General features: G+C 37.4%; 1 protein-coding gene across 2 annotated transcripts; it reads right to left on the bottom strand.

Moving 5' to 3' along the window:
• Positions 1-453: 453 nt before the first annotated feature.
• Positions 454-21,346, bottom strand: LOC128856086 (acyl-CoA Delta-9 desaturase). Of its 2 annotated transcripts, XM_054091463.1 has the most exons (5): positions 21,089-21,346; positions 20,305-20,688; positions 5,432-5,562; positions 1,538-1,929; positions 454-1,405 (listed from the first exon to the last, which is right to left on the bottom strand). In XM_054091463.1, the coding sequence occupies exons 2-5, from the start codon at positions 20,684-20,686 to the stop codon at positions 1,006-1,008; spliced, it is 1,305 nt and encodes a 434-aa protein (XP_053947438.1). In that variant the 5' UTR covers positions 20,687-20,688; positions 21,089-21,346; the 3' UTR covers positions 454-1,005. The 2 variants fall into 2 exon arrangements, with proteins under 2 accessions (XP_053947438.1, XP_053947439.1); XM_054091464.1 differs by having other exon boundaries at positions 20,305-21,346.
• Positions 21,347-21,884: the final 538 nt, after the last annotated feature.

Below are 21,884 nucleotides of genomic sequence, written 5' to 3'. Positions count from 1 at the left end.
AAAGTAACACTCTGTAACACTCCTACCGAGTCAGTGTCTAGGATATATTGGCTATGTTGTGAATAGGGCATAAATGGGATTTTTACAAATATTTCGAGGTCTAGACTATCTGGAGAACGCTTTTTGATTTTTTCGTTGGAGGAAAAGTAGATTATATTTATATATGTGCACTTTGTAGTCAACTGTCAACGAAACTGTCATCGAGTTCAGTGCTGCCAAATCAATGACGTATGGAAGAGCGAAAGTCGCCAAGTGGTTGGTGAATCGAAAAGAGCACCAAGTTAATTATTTAGCATTTCGTTAGCATTAGCGGGAGAACCGTTTGGGCGAAAATACTCGCAATATTAAAATTAGAAAGAAATTATCCCTAAAATTAGAAAAAAATTATCGCTAAAACCCAAAGTTTTTAAGGAAAGCCAATGAAAATATTTCATATGAATTTTTTGTCTTATTTTCGTATGTATCATTTTATTGGACATAAAAATTTCGTCCTCGGGCGAAGATACTTATTAAAATTAAATTTAACATAAAGTAATTAATAAATGATTCTTATTTGAAAACACTGACTTAACTTACTATATAGTTTTGTAAATAATTTGTTGCATGATTATCCCATTTGCGTGTTTACATGGTAGTGCAAAAAGATTCAAGTTCTTACACTCTAAACCTACAATATTTCGTACTCGCAAAGTATTTCATTTTTTTACTTAAAATAAAAGTTTTCACTTTATTTCTCAAACAAAAACAATATGTCTGCTTGTGTGTTTGTGTTGGTGTGTAGTCTTAAGTGCACCCGCAAAAATATACCAAGTATTTAACTTTAATCCAAATAATTAGAGTAAAATAATGTATTTATATATGTAGACGATACACCCAGTATTTATTATACGCATTACAAGAAAAATAAACAGCCACACGTCCAAAGTTTTATGAACTCCGATGTCTCCCGCTCACTTTAGCCAACTCAATAGTCACCCTGTTTAACTGGCAACCATTCATTTGATTCTACGTTTGCACTTTCTTTTTCAAATTCTCATTTTCATCTAATTTAGTGCTCTCCGTACTGCTCGATTCTGCGTCGGATGCTTCAAATTCAGGATCGGGGATTTCTGAATAATGAAAATTACCCACTGATGTGGTCTCAGTAGCTGACTTGCCACACGATGGATGTGTGCCATCACCATATTTATCAATAACGCGGCGCACTAATTCTTGTGATGGCTGCTTCATATCCCAAGCCCAGCCAATGCGATGGAAGGCATCTAAGATCATAGTGGTGAAGTTGCCGATGTAGTCGCCAAGTTCAGCTGCTTTGTAGTCCCAGGGGAAGACATGATGATAGTTGTGCCAGCCTTCGCCCATGGCGATGATTGAGACGTAGATGTTTTCCGTGGGTCTGATGCGACTGTAAAAGAGAAAAGAAAGAAGAACGTGCGTTTGTATATAAGTACCTGTACATGTTATCAGAAGCGTGAGCTTTTTTAGGAACTTAAAACTTTTGTTGCTGAAATGATTTGAAAGATATTCGAGTACTCACTTGTCATAGGGGTGTGAGCCCCACATATGGGCGGCGCTATTCACCGACCAAGTGAAATTCAAACTGCTAACATAACGGAAGAGACATTGAGTAATGAAGGCCAAAGAGAATTCCTCGCCCCAAAAGTAGATTGGCACAATTGAAGGCAAAATAAAGCACAGCATAACTTTCAAGGGAATGAAGTATTTCTGATGGAACTGTACAACGGGATCGTTCAACACATCGCTCATATCCAATTGCCGGCCGCGTCGCAGAACTTCCGGGTGCTTCAGCATCATTAACCAGCCAACATGGGCAAAAAAGAAGCCACGGTTGGAGTTGTGTGGATCAGCATCAGTTTCGGAGTATTTATGGTGCACTCGATGATCGCGCACCCAATCGTAGAGAGTGTTCTGGAGGTCATGAAAAAGGTGAAATATAAAGAGGCATAATATTTCGTCTAATAAAAAAGATAAATTTCAATCAATTTTTAAAGCATTAAAAACTACAGGGGGGTAAGTGTGTGGATTTTGGAAATAGTTTGAAAAAACGCGCACATTAGAAATCTTTCAAAGTAACAAATACACATCCATACATACACACAACCGAACTTGTGTGTTCATTATTTCCCAAGCTGCGAAGATTTTATTCAGCTCCTCAGCTATGTAAGTTTATATGTATGTGAGTTGACGTTTTTGTTTTAAATTGTTGCAAATTGTTCACGAAGATTGATGGCCGAGATATGGTACGGGTAATAGCCATTAAGTACGTAAATTTTCGCGGTCGAAAAAGCAACTATTGACGATAATTGAGTACAAATATGGCAAAACGAAATAATGCAAAACAATGGCGGAACTGCGGACAAAATTGCAGTGGCGTGAGATGGAAAACTGCTTAGTACTGGTAATGAGTTGAAGAGTTGGAATAAAGTCTGTTTTCGCTATGTGGAAAGGTTTCGTTGAGAGACCAGTTATGCGGCGAAGCAATAGATACATGGTTTTCAGAATCAGTTTCCCTAAAACACTTTCAAACATGATGAAAACAACAATAAGAAATAAAGTAGCTATAATTTAAAAAACGAAAGCTCCATAAATAAAATCTTAAAAGACACGACGAGGGAATGCCTTGATTGCAGCTTGACTATCGGAAAAAATGTGAATATCTCGCATTAGAGACGCAACGAACTCGAACTTAACTTTTTCATGCAATATTTTACAATTGTTTTCAAATATCAACTCTGTTCGAGTTTCCAACCAGCTGAGTAGCCGGCTACACGAGTTTATGTGTGGACGTTTGTGGCGCGTTGGATTTTTGCTTCGGTGATATAAACACTCGTGTCGCCTAAGCGCTGAGTTTTAGCATTAAGCTTTAGACTTTTTTAATTTTTGGAGATGTGTGCCTCGAAATTCCAAATAGAAAAATGGCTGGAGTAGCTGTATTTAAATAGAAGCGAAAATGAAGATAATTTGGAAGTGGATTTCGATTCAGATGAGAGCCAACTTGAACCAAATGACACTGATGCATCTAAGGATTGCATGGCCAATATAGTCGTAGGAAATCAGCAATCAACTTTAATTTCTGCCCATGCCGCTGGCGCATTGCAAGTAAACAAATCTTTGAATCTTATCTACAAAGCAACAAAGGGGAACAGTAAAAACATTTGATCGAATGCGGGGCTATGTTGATTGCAGTCGCTAGACCAGGTGCTGGCCGTTTATAGTGTTTTGTGGAATGATCAATATCTGTGCACTAAACAGTTACAACATCTATGCTTCCAACAGTGAAGAACTCAAAATAAAGCCTAGACTAGAAAAGATTTCATGTAAGATCTCAGTAAGGATTAATGCCAAGATTGGGGCATTACAAAGCTAAAGGAAAGACCCTAGTTACAGAAACGTGACTGTGATATTATTGCGCTAAATGAAATAAAATTTAATGTCTACAGAAAAGATCCCCAACTTGCTACGAAAAAAGTCTAAATTAGTTTTTATAAAAAAAACAATTTTTTAAGGCACATGGAATTTTTTTATTTTTTAATTTAAATTAAATAATAGGACTATGAATAAGTTCGTGCGGTTTTTTTCGAAATTTGAAACTTTATTGACGTAAAATGGTTACAAATTTAATATTCAAAATATTGCCCATCGCTTACTACTACTTTTTCCCATCTTTCTGGCAATTCACGGATTCCCTTTGTGAAAAATTCGGTCGGTTTTGCCGCAATCCACGAATCGATCCATTTTTTGACTTCATCGTAATTACGGAAGTGCTGGTCAGCCAGGCCATGTTGCATCGATCGGAAGAGATAGTAATCGGATGGCGCAAGGTCTGGACTATACAGCGGGTGGGGTAGGACATCCCATTTGAGCGTTTCTAAGTATGTTTTGACCACTTGTGCAACATGTGGCCGAGCATTGTCATGTTGCAAAATAACTTTGTCGTGTCTATCGGCGTATTGCGGCCGTTTTTCTCGCAGTGCTCGGCTCAAACGCATCAATTGTCGTCGGTAGACATCCCCCGTAATCGTTTCATTCGGTTTCAGTAGCTCATAATACACAACACCCAGCTGGTCCCACCAGATACACAGCATAACCTTCAGGCCATGAATATTCTGCGCCGACGTCGATGTTGAAGCATGGCCAGGGTATCCATACGTTGCCCGACGTTTTGGATTGTCGTAATGGACCCACTTTTCATCGCCAGTCACAATTCGATGCAAAAAACCCTTTCTTTTGTGCCGTTGAAGCAGTTGTTCGCATGCCATAAAACGGCGTTCAACGTCTCTTGGCTTCAATTCATACGGCACCCAATGGCCTACCTTTCGGATCATTCCCATGGCTTTTAAACGTTTGGAAATGGTTGATTGATCAACTCCCAAAGTTTTTGCAACCTCTTCTTGCGTTTGAGCCGGATCTTGATCGAGCAATTCCTCCAATTCGGTATCCATGAACTTTGGCGGCGCACCCTCGCGTTCTTCGTCTTCCAAGCCAAAATCACCACTTTTAAAGCGTGCAAACCACTTCTGGCACGTTCGCTCAGATAGAGCATGCTCACCATAAACTTCCACCAAGATACGATGACTTTCGGCTGCTTTTTTCTTCATATTAAAATAATGAAGAAGAATTCCCCGCAAAAACACATTATTTGGCACGAAATTCGACATTTTCAAGTGTGGTAAAAATATTGTTGTTTACGCTTCAAATAAAAAACTTATACTGACGTTTGTGCCTTACGACAGTAGCTCTCCAATGAATGTTTGGAAATGTGGATCGATGGAATAATAATCAAGTTACGCCATATATATATATAACTAATAAATATATATAAAAAAACTATAAAAAAATGTTCCTTTTCGTGTGAAAATTCTTGATTATTAATCAATTTATAAATTTTTAAAAAGGAAAAAAATGCCCTTGTAAAAAGTAGCCCTACAGGCGAGGTTTGGTATCAAAGTGTAAAAAATTTATTTAATGTTCTAGGGTTAAATTTTTAAAATATCTGGAAAATCTGAAATTGGCTCAGTAACATAAACACGCACACTCGCACATATTACTAGTCGCCAATGGTGACAATTTCGCGTGCCATTTAAATGTTAAATAGCGCATTAGCAAAAAATAGAAATAAAAGCGAGAGTTACAGAAAAAGGGGTAAATAACCTATATTAATGTCTCTAAAGCAGTGTCGTAGAAAAAATAAAAAAAATGTTTTGCCATTAAAATATTATACAAAGTGTAAGCAAAACAGCTTTATTAGCGGTAAACGCTTTGAGCCGAAAATTAATAGCCAACAGTAATAGATGTACAAACAAATCACATTCACTCGTTTATTGTGCATATATCGAAATTAATTAAAAGTGGGTAGCCGGCGATTCATTCATGTGAAAAAATGAAATTACATAACTGAGAGTTCAATTACCTGTCCAGCCGCCGAAAAACAAAGCATCAAAATACTGCGCAATGGCAAATTGGCCTTAAAAGAGCGATGAGTCCAGAAACGATGAGCACCTGCAGTAACACCAAAGCCAGCAACGCCACCCATAAAGAAAGCTGGAACGGAGAAGAGAACGAATAAGAGAAGTGAAGAGAAGAGAAACAAAAGCTGGGTTAGAATACATTTAAATGGATATATTAACATTACTACACTCAACTCTGATTCTGTTTTTACACGGTCGATACGTTCCTTAGAAAAGCGTGCAATAAAAAATCGTGTAAAATAGTACGTGCGACATATGGTAAATTTGGGGATGGGTTCCACAACTTAAAAAAATCGTGTAAAATGAAAAAATTCCAAATATTTTCCCAAAACACTGTGCAAAAGAAGTAATAATGCGGTCCATATTAAATCAGTATTTATATGATAAAAAAAAATTAATTTTATTATGAAAAAAAATTTAAATTAGTGTGCAGTGAAAATTCAATCCTCAGAATTGTATACCGTAAGCCCAAAGCGTTCTTAGCCGTTAAGCCTTTTAGCCTTTCTAAATAAGTAATTTGATGCGGATTGATAAGCTTGAGCGCCTACCAGCGAAGTAATATGGCTTATTAAATTTCAAGCCAAGTTCATCTCGCTTTTTCTCACCAGCGCAGTTTGGCATCAATGTTATGCACAGATATTTGCCCAGATATAGCACAAAATGTCGAGTTTACATGCATGAAGTGTTGAATAAACTCAATTGTGTATTTGTGTATGCGGACACCACCACGAGCATGAAACAAGTATTTTTTTTTAATATCGTGCGCACCTCGGTAGACAATGTTAAACCTCGAGATGAAGGGCTAACGATAGAGAGCTTGAATGATCATGCGACGTTCGTTGTACTGAAGCTACCACCGAGCTAAATAGCACATCGTAAGCAGATTCCGTATTAGGTCACATTCTTTAAGTCTTTTAAAAAGATGACAAAAGTGAGAAATATGCTTAGCTCGGCTCAGTGTCGCGATGCCGATGTCGTCCACGCATACAAGCACAGAGTCCAACCTCCGCACAATCGCGTGTGCATGCTCTGGCAAGTTTATGACGCATTGCGCAAACCAAACGCCTTGAGTGAAAATGAAATGTTCGATACAGACACCCTGGCGCTATTGTGTATTTGAATTATGTATATATTAGTGGCATTGCGTTTAAGGCACAAAGTGTCAGTATTCAGTTATTTCACTTCATGACTCTGAATTGTTTATGACGTAGCTCCAAGGCCTACTAAACCTGTACGCATTTACCCTAAGCTCATAATTATGGTATACCCGCAGTTCTCGCTTGATAAATTGGGACTTCGCGGTTGTTGTCTTTGCAACGATTTATTACTACGTAAAAGCTGCAAAATTTCCAGCTGGCCTACGAATGTCTTATTCTTGTTTGACCTACATATATTCTATGTTTGAGAGTGGACATGAGAAACAATTGCCGAACTGGTCCATGTGGCCCACGTTAAACCGGTGCAGCCTGTGCTTTCTCCTTTAAATAGCTCTCTTTATTCTTTACTATAACCACCAGTGTGCTACAGCAATGTCTTCATCAGATGAACCCATATTGTTAAGCGCCGTGAAAGAGGCTATCGCTATCGCGTCGCAATTGCGCTGTTTGTCGAATCGCTCTAGTGCGAACCGCGGCCAACACACGTACCGCTTTCATGTCGTATCGCGTACCCTCGGTGCCGTAACTCCAGCATGTGCGTGCTACAAAAAACAACAACAAATCTAAGAAGATATTCTATGACTAGGCCTCATATCCAGCCAAGTCATCTCTGACAGCGCTCGTAGTAATCACGTTTGCTGTCTGCCAACAAACTTTGTATGCTAAGATAGAATCCCAATGATTACACAAAATTCTGTTAGCCGGTATAGGAAAATTCGAGCTATATCGATATTAAATTTTTGCGGACCTAGGCAAACTTTAAAACACGTTCTAAACGCGTTCACATCCTACGTGATGCCTACTTCAAATCATAATAGAGATTGTATTAGAGGTCTCCATCTGGTATCGCTAGGGAGCAAAAGGTCAATGCATGGCTTAATGCCTGCCGGGTTACCTAAACTAACCTAGGCAAAACTGGACGCTTGTGGATTCTCAGAATGGTTCCTACGCTAAATCAAGCCTCATCAAGTTTGGTTAAGTTGTTGCGTTGTCGTCATCACCCATAGTATGGATTCCATACAATCATAAAAGCAATATTCTCATAGAACTAAAAGCAAATGACGCGTATTATATTTTTTGTTGCGGCCACCACTTGCGAGAAATCAGGAACTTTCTGTATTTAATTCTAAATTACATCTTTACTCGATGGCTTCGTACAGGAATTTCGCGAAGCTGCTATGAGTTATTGCGCAAGCTCCATATCGAATCAAAAATTATCACACTGTTGCGTAATGTTTTGAAATATCATATATTCTATGTATGTATGTAGGCATATATATTAATATAAATTAACAAGTCTGCCAACTCTTCCTTATATGCCCGCTTTCATACGCATCTTGCTTTATTCTTTCTAAATATTTTTATTGCTTCCTTGTCACCCCAAATTGGTGCTCTATGTTCATTGAATATCAATAAATGTTTACTTGCTAATTGTTAACGAAAATTTGTGTAACTTATTATCACACACTTGAGACCAGTTAGTTGCGTGGAATACTCCGTCGCTCGGCATGTCTGTGATAACGCGCTTGCATACATATATAACACATACATACATACATCTGCAGGTTCATTAAAAATGCCGCCAATGTATTCGTCACTCTAAATTTGCATATGAATGAGCTGTGTTATCCTCGCCTGCAAATGATGCATGAGGCTATTAGATGCTGGTTTGATCATTAAGTTGGTAAGAAAATGTGCAAGTCATTTAAATTTTATAATATAATAAAATATTGTAACAAGGTAACATCAGTAACAACATCATATTTTTAACCAGTTATTTATGCAGAGCATTCAAACCGAACTGATATCTGAGAACGCCTTTACTGTAATTGTATGTCTTGTATGTAGTTGTTGGCGTAGTAACACACTTTTTGTTTCATATATCTGGGCACCACGCCCATTTTTCCACATTTGTATCCCTTTGGGTTGGGAAAATTCTCTGATGGGCGTGCCAGCTAGTCGGATCAAATTTAGCTTTTCGGATTTATTTTCCCTTAATGATTTAAGCAAATATTTAGATACTAGAAAACACAGAATTCATCCAAACGGATTAATTGAATCTCGTAGAATAGCTTTCTACTGCTCTCAACTCTACTGATCTTAGAAATCTTTTCTTTCCTCTTAATGACATCTTGCCGCCAGACTGGCAGCACCGACTTTAACGAAGACTTGCGAATGCCGCCACTGTGGAGGCATCAACCGCAAAGATTTGTAAACTCATATTTCACCTTTTAAACCATATTTGGTTTTCTTTAGGTTTTATTAAATCGCAATGTTTGCCAATTCGAAAATTACGGTTGTACTGAAGGTGGGCGTGGGTATTATCCGACTTTGCCCATACAAGAATTTGTCTGTAATTCTGGTCCGAATTGTTTTTTCTTGTTTGTGTTTATTTATTAACAACATTTTTTACAAATCTTGTAAACAAAAGTTAACAAAAGTGTAAACATAATAGGACTATGAATAAGTTCGTGCGGTTTTTTTCGAAATTTGAAACTTTATTGACGTAAAATGGTTACAAATTTAATATTCAAAATATTGTCCATCGCTTACTACTACTTTTTCCCATCTTTCTGGCAATTCACGGATTCCCTTTGTGAAAAATTCGGTCGGTTTTGCCGCAATCCACGAATCGATCCATTTTTTGACTTCATCGTAATTACGGAAGTGCTGGTCAGCCAGGCCATGTTGCATCGATCGGAAGAGATAGTAATCGGATGGCGCAAGGTCTGGACTATACGGCGGGTGGGGTAGGACATCCCATTTGAGCGTTTCTAAGTATGTTTTGACCACTTGTGCAACATGTGGCCGAGCATTGTCATGTTGCAAAATAACTTTGTCGTGTCTATCGGCGTATTGCGGCCGTTTTTCTCGCAGTGCTCGGCTCAAACGCATCAATTGTCGTCGGTAGACATCCCCCGTAATCGTTTCATTCGGTTTCAGTAGCTCATAATACACAACACCCAGCTGGTCCCACCAGATACACAGCATAACCTTCAGGCCATGAATATTCTGCGCCGACGTCGATGTTGAAGCATGGCCAGGGTATCCATACGTTGCCCGACGTTTTGGATTGTCGTAATGGACCCACTTTTCATCGCCAGTCACAATTCGATGCAAAAAACCCTTTCTTTTGTGCCGTTGAAGCAGTTGTTCGCATGCCATAAAACGGCGTTCAACGTCTCTTGGCTTCAATTCATACGGCACCCAATGGCCTACCTTTCGGATCATTCCCATGGCTTTTAAACGTTTGGAAATGGTTGATTGATCAACTCCCAAAGTTTTTGCAACCTCTTCTTGCGTTTGAGCCGGATCTTGATCGAGCAATTCCTCCAATTCGGTATCCATGAACTTTGGCGGCGCACCCTCGCGTTCTTCGTCTTCCAAGCCAAAATCACCACTTTTAAAGCGTGCAAACCACTTCTGGCACGTTCGCTCAGATAGAGCATGCTCACCATAAACTTCCACCAAGATACGATGACTTTCGGCTGCTTTTTTCTTCATATTAAAATAATGAAGAAGAATTCCCCGTAAAAACACATTATTTGGCACGAAATTCGACATTTTCAAGTGTGGTAAAAATATTGTTGTTTACGCTTCAAATAAAAAACTTATACTGACGTTTGTGCCTTACGACAGTAGCTCTCCAATGAATGTTTGGAAATGTGGATCGATGGAATAATAATCAAGTTACGCCATCTGTTGTAAAACCGCACGAACTTATTCATAGTCCTATTATATGGTTTTGCCTTGAATCAATAATTTGTTGTTGAAATAGCATAAACATCGACATTTTAAATATTTTTTATGACAAAAACATTTTATTTATTTAGGAAGCAAATAAAAGTTTCGCCGAATTTCTGCCTATTAGACTTAAACTATTGATGCGGGGAATCAGTGCTTCAGGCATCAGTCGAATGGTATTAGAATTCCTTCTGATTGACATTAGAGATCTTAGTTAGTTAAGCGTGGCTTAAAATATACGCATTGTGTTAGTGGGTTAAATGATATGAAAAATAAATTACTGTCATTTTTTTTTTTTTTTTAATTTTAGTATTTTGGAAATGGAACTCCATAAGAAAAAAATAGTGCCAGTCCAGGAAGAAAATTCATGATGCAAAGTAGATACTGAGTGAGACGAGAGTTACTTGGCTCTTGTGCTGGAATCGCTACAACAACAGCATCAGCTCACATGCATACCTACAAATATATAGAAGTGCAATTCCGTGCATACATTTGAACTTGGGAACGTTAAGCTGTAATTAGTGGACGAAAAATGAATTCACTTAGTGGAAAAGCATTCATGTTTTTATGACAAAATGCAAAGGTTGTCATTAATTCTACCTCAATGGGATGAATAATCGGCAAATGCTGCAAAGTTGCGGCTGCGGCGTTATGGCTACGGTACCACCAACGAGCAGCTTAAGGAAACGACTCAGAAAGGGAACAAAGATATGTACGCTGTTTGTTGAGAAAAAAAGGTAACTTTTTATTTTCTAAAAATATTTATTTATTCCTCAAGATTTGTTTGTCAGCTTCAAAGTAATCACTTGAAATATAATATTCTCAAGCCACAGGTTTTTTCAATCCTCGAACCGCCTCTGACCAATAAGCGTTTTAGTATGGCCAGGAGGTTTACTCTGTAAAGCGAGCGAATGGTGTTTGCAATGCCAAAGGAAGTTTGGTGTTTGTATAGCAATGTCGCATTTAAAAATTTCTTAGAGATATAGTTTAAAAGAAACTTAGCCACATTGCCAAAATATGTATGTGTGGATGTATGTATTATATGTAGACGTCAGCGATTTTCATACAAATAACACTCGTAATTGCATACCTCTGCCGAATGCAATTATCAATTAACAGCATCTGATTGGGCATCGAAAGGTATGCATCTGCAGCAAAACATTTTTTTTTTTGTATTTTTATATTGTACATAAACGCAAATGTGTGTGTATGCTAAACACAGCTGTACTTACAACACCTTGTATGGGTGTTGTTTTTACATTTTTTCGATGCTCAACTTCAGTCAGTTTGCCATTAGTAAGTTTTGCATTGATCATTTGAAATGAGCGGAATTAACCTTCGGCACGTTCGTTTTCTTCTTCTTCTTCTTCTTCTTCTTCTTCTTCTTCTCTTGTGTATTTATTAATTTTTGATCTTTTTGTTTTGATTGGCAACTCAAACCGGTTATCTTTGACTGACTTTGAACAAAAAGCCTTTTAGAGCGACTAACTGCAAAGTTTCGATGGATCTCGTATTAAGTTTACAGATCTTACTAAGGTTTGAAATGTGCTCTTGCATATGCATGTACATATGTATGTATGTACACACATATGTAGATGTAAATGATGATATCTGTGATTTTCTGAAAAGTTCCAAAATAAACTTATTTGTTTTAAGATATGAAATATGGGGGAAATTGATGGCTAGTGCAAGAGTTCGAAAGCAGATATGTGGACGCGTATGGAAAGTACTTCAAAAATATGTTTTCACTATTGCTTCGAATACATACTCACATACATACATATGTACTCTTGTGTAGCGATGGTCAAGTGTGAAGCAATCATAACAAAGATTGTGTAAGTAAATTTCCCAACCAAAAGATGACGAAGCAAATATTGCACAATGTGTGAGCATAACGAAACCACATTCGTATATGAATGTATGTATGTAAGTAAATATGTAGGTTTACACATACAAATGCAAGTGCATAAGAGCAATATTCATCTATGCAGTGGTAAAGTGTGGCAAAAAGCTGAAAAAATGTGAATAAACACATTCATGATGAACTCGTGTATATGTACGAGTATGTGTGCATATGCTCACACCTACAGACACATACACGAGTTAACTTCGTTATAAACTAATGACTTAGCATTGTTCTTATTTTTCTAGCATTGCTAACATTTCTTGTTGTATTCGGTGCGCATTAGCTTGATTTTGTTTATAGGAAGCAAACGTTTGGACAATCACGAGCTTACGACCATTACGGCCAAAAATGGCAAAGACGCCCCACATTCATACATACACACGTATGTTCAAATGGCAAAGTGTTTGTAGGCATTATTGTTATTGTTGAAACTTTTTATTAAGGAAGTCTGACCACTCCAACAATCAGTTCATTCAGTAGGGATTCCCCGAATTGGCGTCATGTGACTCATAATTCTAAACTTATTTCATGAAAGATTAAGTTTTAAATTCTCTCTGAATTCATTTGGCTAATATTTGTACATATATATACATATATATGTATATGCGAGTGCAATTTATAACTGAATACGAATTGCAAATATTTAGGTACTTAAGTATGTATGAGTATGTATGTGTTTGCTTTTCTTGTATTATAATTGGCGATGGTTATTGGAATGGATTTTTAGCATTTTGTTTGCAAAAACAATTTGCATATCTAAAACATTACCGGCACTTGAAAGCAGCAGAAGATCCCGCGCTAATTCTCGATAATAAAAAGAAGAAGGAAGCTCAAACTAAATAATAAAAAGTGCTATAAATTTTGTTTAAAAATGCTTCAACATTTTTTTGGGAAATTTTATTATTTAAGATTGCATATCGATAAATAATACAGTGTGTACATATATGCAAAACAATTAATATAATAAAATTATTTGTTACCTTCTCTTTATCGCCGTGGCTGTTTATCGCTACCACTTAAATTATTGGAAATATGAAGCATAAAAAGCAATCAGAAAGTTATTACTATCATAAAACACAAACACTTATAAATGTACATATATATCTGCAAGCACAAGAAATTTTCACATTTTCCACAACCAAAAAGTCCAACGGAACTGCTTCAAAATAAAAAAGGTGTAATCCAAAGCAAGCACAAACCAACACAGGCGAACGAAATTGTTTACTTCTAACGGAAAGCAAAATCTCAGGTGGGTGTAGAAAGTGAGAGAAATGCAGAAATGTAGAAAGTGAGAAACAAATTCACTGGGCCTTGTTTCCAAATGTTACATCCCATTCAATCTTCCCTGGAGCGGATGTGGTTGGTGGGTGGTCGACTCGGATCCACCGGACGGGCGTACACTGCTTCGTTCCAGCAGGAATTACATCAAAGTGTAAACGATTTTAAGAGTATTTCTTAGCCTAGTCATAAGTCATAGCCTGGACAGCGGCGAATTTGTCAGAAAAAAACTTAAATATCCAGCCACCACGGGCCTACTTTCAGTTAACTGCATGCCATAAATTAACTGCGCGTTGGTATTTCCCAAAATGTCGGACCCCAGCCACAGCCGCATCCGCTACAACATCACACAAACACACGGATGACACGTGCAGCCTACCAACAAGTTTAACTACGTAGATGAAGAGCAAAAAGTGCATCGATAAAATGTTAACTGATCTTTCGCACATTTTATCATCGCTTCAATGCCAAGTTACAGATTTACAAGTACACTCCGACAAACGGTCAACTACATGGCCAGCGGCAAGAATGGACAGACAAACAATAAATATTGGCATGCATTTTAGTAACAGCTACTCATTTGTTTGCGTTTGCGGCACGCTTGGAAAGAGGCCTACAACGTGCCACAGCATGCCAGGATTGTCATTTTTTTGTTGATATACTAAGAGAAATTGACCTAAGAATGGAGAGAAGACATATATCAAAAAAACTTGTATTTTACTCGAGGTCAATCGTCCATATAACTAGTCAATAAAATTTAAAATAATATCATGAAACCAAAATTCTCTACAGACCTAATTTTAATAAAAATAATAAAAAAAATCTTTGGAAGCTCTGTTGTTTTGCTTTGGCGTGCATTTTGCAACATACGTATATGTACACATAAACGCATTTACACACATACATATTTATATATATGTATATGTATGCATGCATGTAAAGACCAATCATGTCATGCAACTAGCTGACCATCCCAGTAGACATTTTTAGTCTGCGAGTAATTCACCTTTGAGTGCTCCTGCGCAAAGCATATATACATACATACATAAAAATGAGTAAGTCGCTTTTCCACTGATTTTTTTTAAACATATTTTCAATACCTGAAGAAATCTTCTGCTTAATATTTTGTTAAACAAATTTTATAGTGATTGGAAGGAAGACTTCGCATTGAAACTGCACAGTTGAATTCCGAAAACTCGCTTTAACCCTTTCAGCCCCTGAGACAACAATTGTGCGGGTTGGTTTAAGTTGTTAGACATTATTTTATATGCATCATAAGCTGACCTGATTTGAATCGATTGTGCGTTGCTTTTTCTTCACTTTACGTTTTTAATTTTTACGTGGCTTTAGTCTCTGAAGTATCGATATCGCATATTCGATGTCTTTCTAATGGCCATTTTGGCAAAATATTTCGTAATATTTATTACAAATTAATTGTGATAGTAGAAGTGAAATACTAGATTTGAATTTTAAAGCCTTTGATTTTTTTTCATTGAATGTAATAAAATTTTGAATGAATTTTTATAAGGAGCCTCAATTAGTTAGTCCTTGAAAATTATGAAGGAAATTTGGCAAACCAAAAAATGTAAAAGTTTCACAGGCACTTAGTCGTGGGTCTACTGGGGTTACGCGGTCGACTTTTATTTCATGCCGAAGTTGCAAAAATATGAACAAGGCAAACTAAAAAATAAAACAAAAAACAAATAAGAATAAGTCAACAAGTCGGAACCGAACTTTATATACCCGGCGCATGCTTTTGAAAATTGTTAACAGAACAATCAAAAGAGAATTTTAAATAAACTAGTATGGTCGTATATTGTTTATTGACATGTATAATTGTATCTAAATATTTCAAATATCTTCTATGGGTATGAGAGGTGATCGTGGTAATTTTCGCTTAGCAGAGATTCTAGCTTTAAGAGTCGCCCACAATTGTCCGGGCGATTCTGCAGGTGGGTTCATTACGCCATCTGTCATTCCCTGCTCTAAAATTTCCTCAAAAATAAGTAGCTTACAAGCTTGTAATGGTTTGCCTATGCCGTTGTCTATGTACTTATCAGTCAACTTGGTGCCGAGTATTGCCAGTTCATCGGCCCAATTATCCATCCTCAAGAGTACAACTGCAACTATGTGACCCCAGTAGCTTGCTATCCAATAAAAGTCCTCGATATTTAGCCGTTTCTATTGCTCGAAGGGTTTTCTCCCAAGAGATATTTGTAGAGTAGGTGTCATATGTCTCCTGCTAAGCAGTAAAAGATCCGTTTTTCCGGATTTGTTACTAGTCCTCAACCATTAGAATATATCAAAGCGATAGTCTGCTGGGAGATCTTTGCTGAAGATCACGCAATGTTGGAAGGTGTTTATCATCGGCATATGAAATTATGTTTCCTCCAATTTTTTCAAGTTCCTGAAGAAGATTATTGACCTTCAGGTTCTACACGTACTTATGGATGAAGATATGAAGATATTTTATCCTAGTGGACTAATGCGCATGGGTAATAATAAAATAATTATAAAACCGCTTGCTTGCAGTGGAACTTCGTGTACCAAGTGACATAATTCGGTCACGGGGGAATCAATGAATCTGACCAACAAATTGCTGTCAAGAGCATGAAGACGCTCCTACATACATACATACACAAACACATAAATGCGTTCATACGCGCATTCGGTGTAAGCCCTTTATTAAAGCCACTGGCAAGCGGGGTTTTGTTGTAATGTAATTGCAGGAGAAACGACAATTCGCTACGTAAGCATATGTATGTACACACGTGTGTACTTCCAAAAATTAATTTTAACATGCATACATATACATACATATGCATACATGCTTACATATCCATGAGACACTTAACTTGACGGATTGGTCGCCACCGATATAAAAACTTTTTCAAGTAATTTTTGGTGAGGTGTGGCAGCAGTAAATTAATGTGTACGTCGGCAGACCTCACAGTAAATTCATACTCATCAACATTTGAATTTGTCTCCTTGTACAACAACAAAAGAGGATTCGAGACAGAGGTATTCGCATAAGTGATTTATTTTTAATTTGTTTTTGTTAATACTGAATTTTATTAATTCAATTAAGAACTGGGTGAGCTTCTCCTCCAATTTGTGGTTGAAGTCTTGATATTGTCCTTCAAATAGGGAGAGGTCTGCGGTTTTATGTCGCGTTTGAGCAGCAGAAAGTTCTTTATGAGAAGCTTTTTATGGCACAAACACGACCGGAGATTCACATTTGCTTGTCGAGAGTCGGTGAACAATAGTGCTGGCATTTTCCTATAATTTGTTGCTTTTTGTCTACTATGGACTTCGTTATGTGCACAAATCCACTCGGCTGCGAAGAGTACGCGACTCTCATTGAGTGGGTTACAGTTTTTTTATCTTTCGTCTGCTACAATTTCGTTTACTATAAATTCTTATTAGTTGAGGTGAAATCTACTCCACGCCGGCGCTGTTATTCATGGTTTTCGCCCACAGACGGCAATGTTTACATCTTTTCGCTCTATCGGATGTGAGCGATTGTAGGTCATAAAATGAAATTTGTTCGTAAGGGTAGTCGTTTATGGCATCTCATCTCATAGGTACCGTCTAATAAAGTACCATTGGTGGTACGCGCTGCCAGATGACGCAATCTTGTGCGGGCCACCGGTGGTACGCGCCGGCGTGAACGTGTTAATGCCACATAAATGAAGCTTAGTTTTTTCTTCGGCGATTCGTTTTTTATGCCATATTCATGACACCAAAATCTATATAAGAAGCAGACTTATCGCCTTTAAAAATGTAGTGATGATTTCCAAATTAAAATAAGCACCTGGATTATTCTAAAATCGCTACTATTTTTAAAACCAACCCATGGCAATTTAAAAGCTAACTCTCTCAAGTAAATTGTTCCTAAGAGTGCGCGAGTATGTTTTTCCCCATACTCTGCAGTGAGGGACTCAATGCATGGCCGCAAAGGTAAAACAAAAAACAATAATCGCTTGCAGTGCAAATATACATGGAATACATACATACCTACATGCATATGTTCATATGTGTGGTTGTACACACACGTGTGTACTTATGACCACTTTGCAAATATGCTCATGTTATATGACTGCCGAAAAATTGATGTCGAGTTGCAATTACCGCACTTTTTATGTTCCATTGTAAATTACCGCTGACAGCATAAATTTGCCTTGGCAGTTATCATAAAATAAAATACGAAAGGAAAACGATGAAATAAAATGTCTTAAAACGCGGAAACCTTTATTTTGGTGCTTTCAACTGTTGTGATGCCGATTGTGTAAGCGCCCAGACCGCAACAACAAAACAATTATGACACCTAAGCGGCAGCAGCAGCGACGACTAAAAAAAGGTGTCTATTTACTTTTGCCAATGACTCAAATGATCAAAACCCCGCACAAAAAGAAACTCATAGAAAAGGTCTTAATTTTTGCACAGGTGGAGGATTGAGCAAAGAAGACCTATTAAAATTTATTACAATGTTTCCACAACTTTGTTCAATTAATAGCACGAAAATATTTACCCACACACAAACGCATTTTGAACAATAGATTTCTATGTTAGCACCTGTAACACCTTTGGCTGAATGCCGAAAAATTACTTCATTCGAGATAATTTGAAAAACTACATACATAGATGAATTTTGTCGTTAAAGTGTTGTTGCTTTGTGAAACCGCATTTTGAAACTTTGGGTTTTTTCACAAACTTATTAAAAAAAGTATTTCTTATGATGACAAGAAACTTCAAATTTGTGCATACCCATTTACCCATATACAATTTTATTTTTTTTTAACTTGCGAAAGTTCTTATCTCTGCATAAATTTAAATTAATATGGAGAGCCAGTCAGAGCCGTTTTTGTAAGCTTAGCCGCATATTTGCATTACGAGAGCGTTTTTGGTATTTTTCTGTGTCTGTCTATCCATCTGTTCAGGCTGACCTCCTAAACGGCTAAGCCGATTTGGATGCAAATTTCATTGGCAGATTTAGGGTTTCTCAGGGACGCCTGGGAGTTTTTTCATACTTTAGAGTACCTTTGTTATGGGCTACCATCAAATGGGCTTATGGAGTTGGAAAATTTGAATTGTTTTGCTAACTTTTGGAAATTTTGCTTACTTGACATTCGACATTGCCACCCTTTATTGGGTGTTTGGCAGAGCTCCGATTTTTTGTGTTTATCTTGATGATGCTCCGCAAATCAAGGAACCTACAGTCTTATTTATTTAATTATTTTATCTGAACGGCATATGATTTTTTTATAAGGAGCTTTTTCATGGCAGAAATACACTCGGAAGTTCGCCATTGCCTGCCGAGTGGGGACGGCAGAAAAGGGTTTCTTTCATTTGATATTTCATGGCCGGAAAGTCGAACCTCGTGATTTTCGAATGGCAGTAGCTCACCAACCCATTCGGCTAGGGCGGCCAATATTGATTATTCTTTCATAATTGCAAGTATATAAAGAAAGGGGCGGAACATAGTGTGGCTTATTTGAGTGAAGGTTTTGATTTACGCTGGTTTCCTGAAAATATTACGGTTTCTACCCGCGGTCAAAATGTGTTGGAAGTCCATAATAGTAATCGCAGTTTTTGTAATTGTTAAGTGTCTTCTTCTTAAAGGGAAATCTCGCAAGTGGATGACTTTAATGCTTATTTAAAATGCACAGTTCATTAGAGACATAACAAAAGATTAAACTTAAAACAAATTATGAGGAGATTTAGAGTTCTAATAAATAGAAATCAGATGTCATAAAAATGTGGAGATTCTTTTATTCATCTAGAAATTAATGTAAGCCATTCCAAAGACACTCAGGATGCTCGGCAGATTGTTAAGGACTCTCAAAGTAATGTATACGGACATTCACAATCTCAATAGTATTCTTGATAACTACATTTCACACCATTTGTCAAACAAAGGGCAATGAATACAACCATAAACGTACAATTTCAAATCGTTGTGAAGATGAGATTGAAGTTGATCGACCTTAGTGAAAAAATTTTTCGTTGAACCCAGCAAAATGTTCTTGCTTTTATTATTGCTGATCCTGAACTAAAATGTTTATTCACATCTTAGTAGAATTTCTTACATCTAGCTCTAACTTTTTGGTTTGATCTTGATTTCATTTTTGGCACCTAACTTCCACCACTGGCAGTTTAATAAACATTAAAATCTTCTTCCATAAGGCGCTGCGAAGGTAATCGGGTATTGGCGCATAATAAGTAAAAATTATAGAAATGAAAACAAGCACAACTTTGTTTCTCATATAAACATAAGTCGCGCAGTCGACGAAGCTTTTGGTAAAAGGGAAGAACAAACTGCGAATTTTGAGCTAGCTTTTCTATACCGATTGAGCAGGGGAAACCCAAACGAACTGGTGTTATCACGATTCACAATTAAGCAACTCACGGATTTGGGATAATGATATAATAAGCCATAATTAAAACTCTCGATAAATTATATGGGAAAAGGTTTTAAAAGCAAGACATGTAGAAAATTTATTGGAAAAGCATTATTTGAAATAAGTGGGTGGCGAACTGTTAACAAATAACCGTATAAATATTAACAAGTCTATCTTTTTGGAATTGCATGCCCTTAAGCCCGATCTTGCAGACGTGGAGAGCTTTCGCAAAGCAAATGTTCCACAAAGAATGCCAATGCCATGTGACCCCTTAGAGTTAGTCTATTAAAATTTCTTATTTCTAATTTGAACCTTTGTTTCATACTTACCCCACAACGTCGTGTAGAGACTTAATCTTTCCACCGGATATGTGAACAAACACACAATACTCGCAATATGCACCAAGAAGATCTGAATGACTTTGTCCCATTTGAGAGGCGCTTTAAACTCTATGCCAAACACTTTGTCACCCTTAAATGATTGCGTGTATTCCTCCAGATTGATGTGATAAACAGGCTCATACAGACCGATTTTCTTAAGTGGATTGGATGTTGGAGGCTCCTCACCAACAATAGTGCAGCCATTGGAAGCTGAATTTGTCGCATTGGCAGACTTCGATATGCCGTTGATGCGCTGTTTGACTGCATCTTCGCCATTGGAAAGCGTTGTGGCAGCGCCAACGTGGCTCGAGGAGATCGATGGATGACCCATTTCTGTTTGATAGTCAGTATGAGTAGGTGAAAGAGTGGTGATTAGAAATTAATTCAATGACATTAAACTCGACTTTTTAGAAACGTTTTTTGGTGATGGGTAATGTGAGATGAAGATAAGGATTTGTATCTTATTTAAGAATGGGTATTGGGTTGTTTTGTATCAATTATTTTACTTTAGCGGTCAGAAGTGATTGATTTTTGATTGATCTTGATTTTTGTAGGACAACAAATTTTATTATTTTTTCATTAATCACAAGTGAAGTTCTGAGCTATTCCCGTACACTGATATTTTTTTTCTTATTTTTTAATTTTTAGTTGAATATAAGTCAGCACTTTAGCAACCAGTCGTTCTGCCTAACGGTGAAAAGTTTTTAAATTTAGCTGTATACACAACACATACCAGAACACACTCGCTTTTGATAAATTCCTGAACAACACACTTTTTTCTACGAATCAAGCTGATGCTTCTTTATTGATCTTTTGGATTTAATTCAAGTTCGTCTATATTTTCTTCTTCACAGTCAACTTCTTATATTTTCATTTAGCCATTTATTTGTAAAAAATCGTTAAGAGTTTTTACGCTCCTTTTTTACTCATCCGCACCCAACTTTTAACGATCTTTACACGCCGCCGATCCGAAGACAAATGAACGCGATCAAGTCCACAATTTCGTATCTATTAGTTTATTGCGGTGCTGTCGAGATTCTGCTTTCTAGGCAACATACATATGGGCGCACTTACACCAGCTTAAGCGAATGCCCAGCAGCGTCAAAACAAATCAGCTCAAAGCGGCGCCGGAGTAAGAAAAAACGGAAAGGTCAAAATATAGCGCGGCAAACAAGTGTAAGCAGAAGGCAGCCAGTTGAACAGCGGTCGTCCCAGTGGTGGTAATGGCAAAAGCCGTAGCAGTAGCAGTCGGCAGAAACAAAAGCCAGCAGCATCTGCCGTATGACAGCGACAGCGCATAGATCATACTCATATGTATGTATGTATATCCACTTGCATGTATATATGGAAGTGTTTACGCGTGACGGCAAATGTAAGGCCGAAACTGTGGCAAAATACCAATACAGACATGAATAATTACATAGATACGAGCGTATGTATGTGTGAGTGTTCAGTAGCGTTTATTCACAAATTTGCAGCATCGAGAAGTTTGAGGCTTCGTTTCGGTTGGCACAATATTTTACTACATT

Source organism: Anastrepha ludens, chromosome 2 (genome assembly GCF_028408465.1).
Source record: "Anastrepha ludens isolate Willacy chromosome 2, idAnaLude1.1, whole genome shotgun sequence".
In the NCBI taxonomy this organism is placed as follows: domain Eukaryota; kingdom Metazoa; phylum Arthropoda; class Insecta; order Diptera; family Tephritidae; genus Anastrepha; species Anastrepha ludens.
Note: the sequence above shows the minus strand (reverse complement) of the source record. Positions and strands in the feature narration are given on the sequence as shown.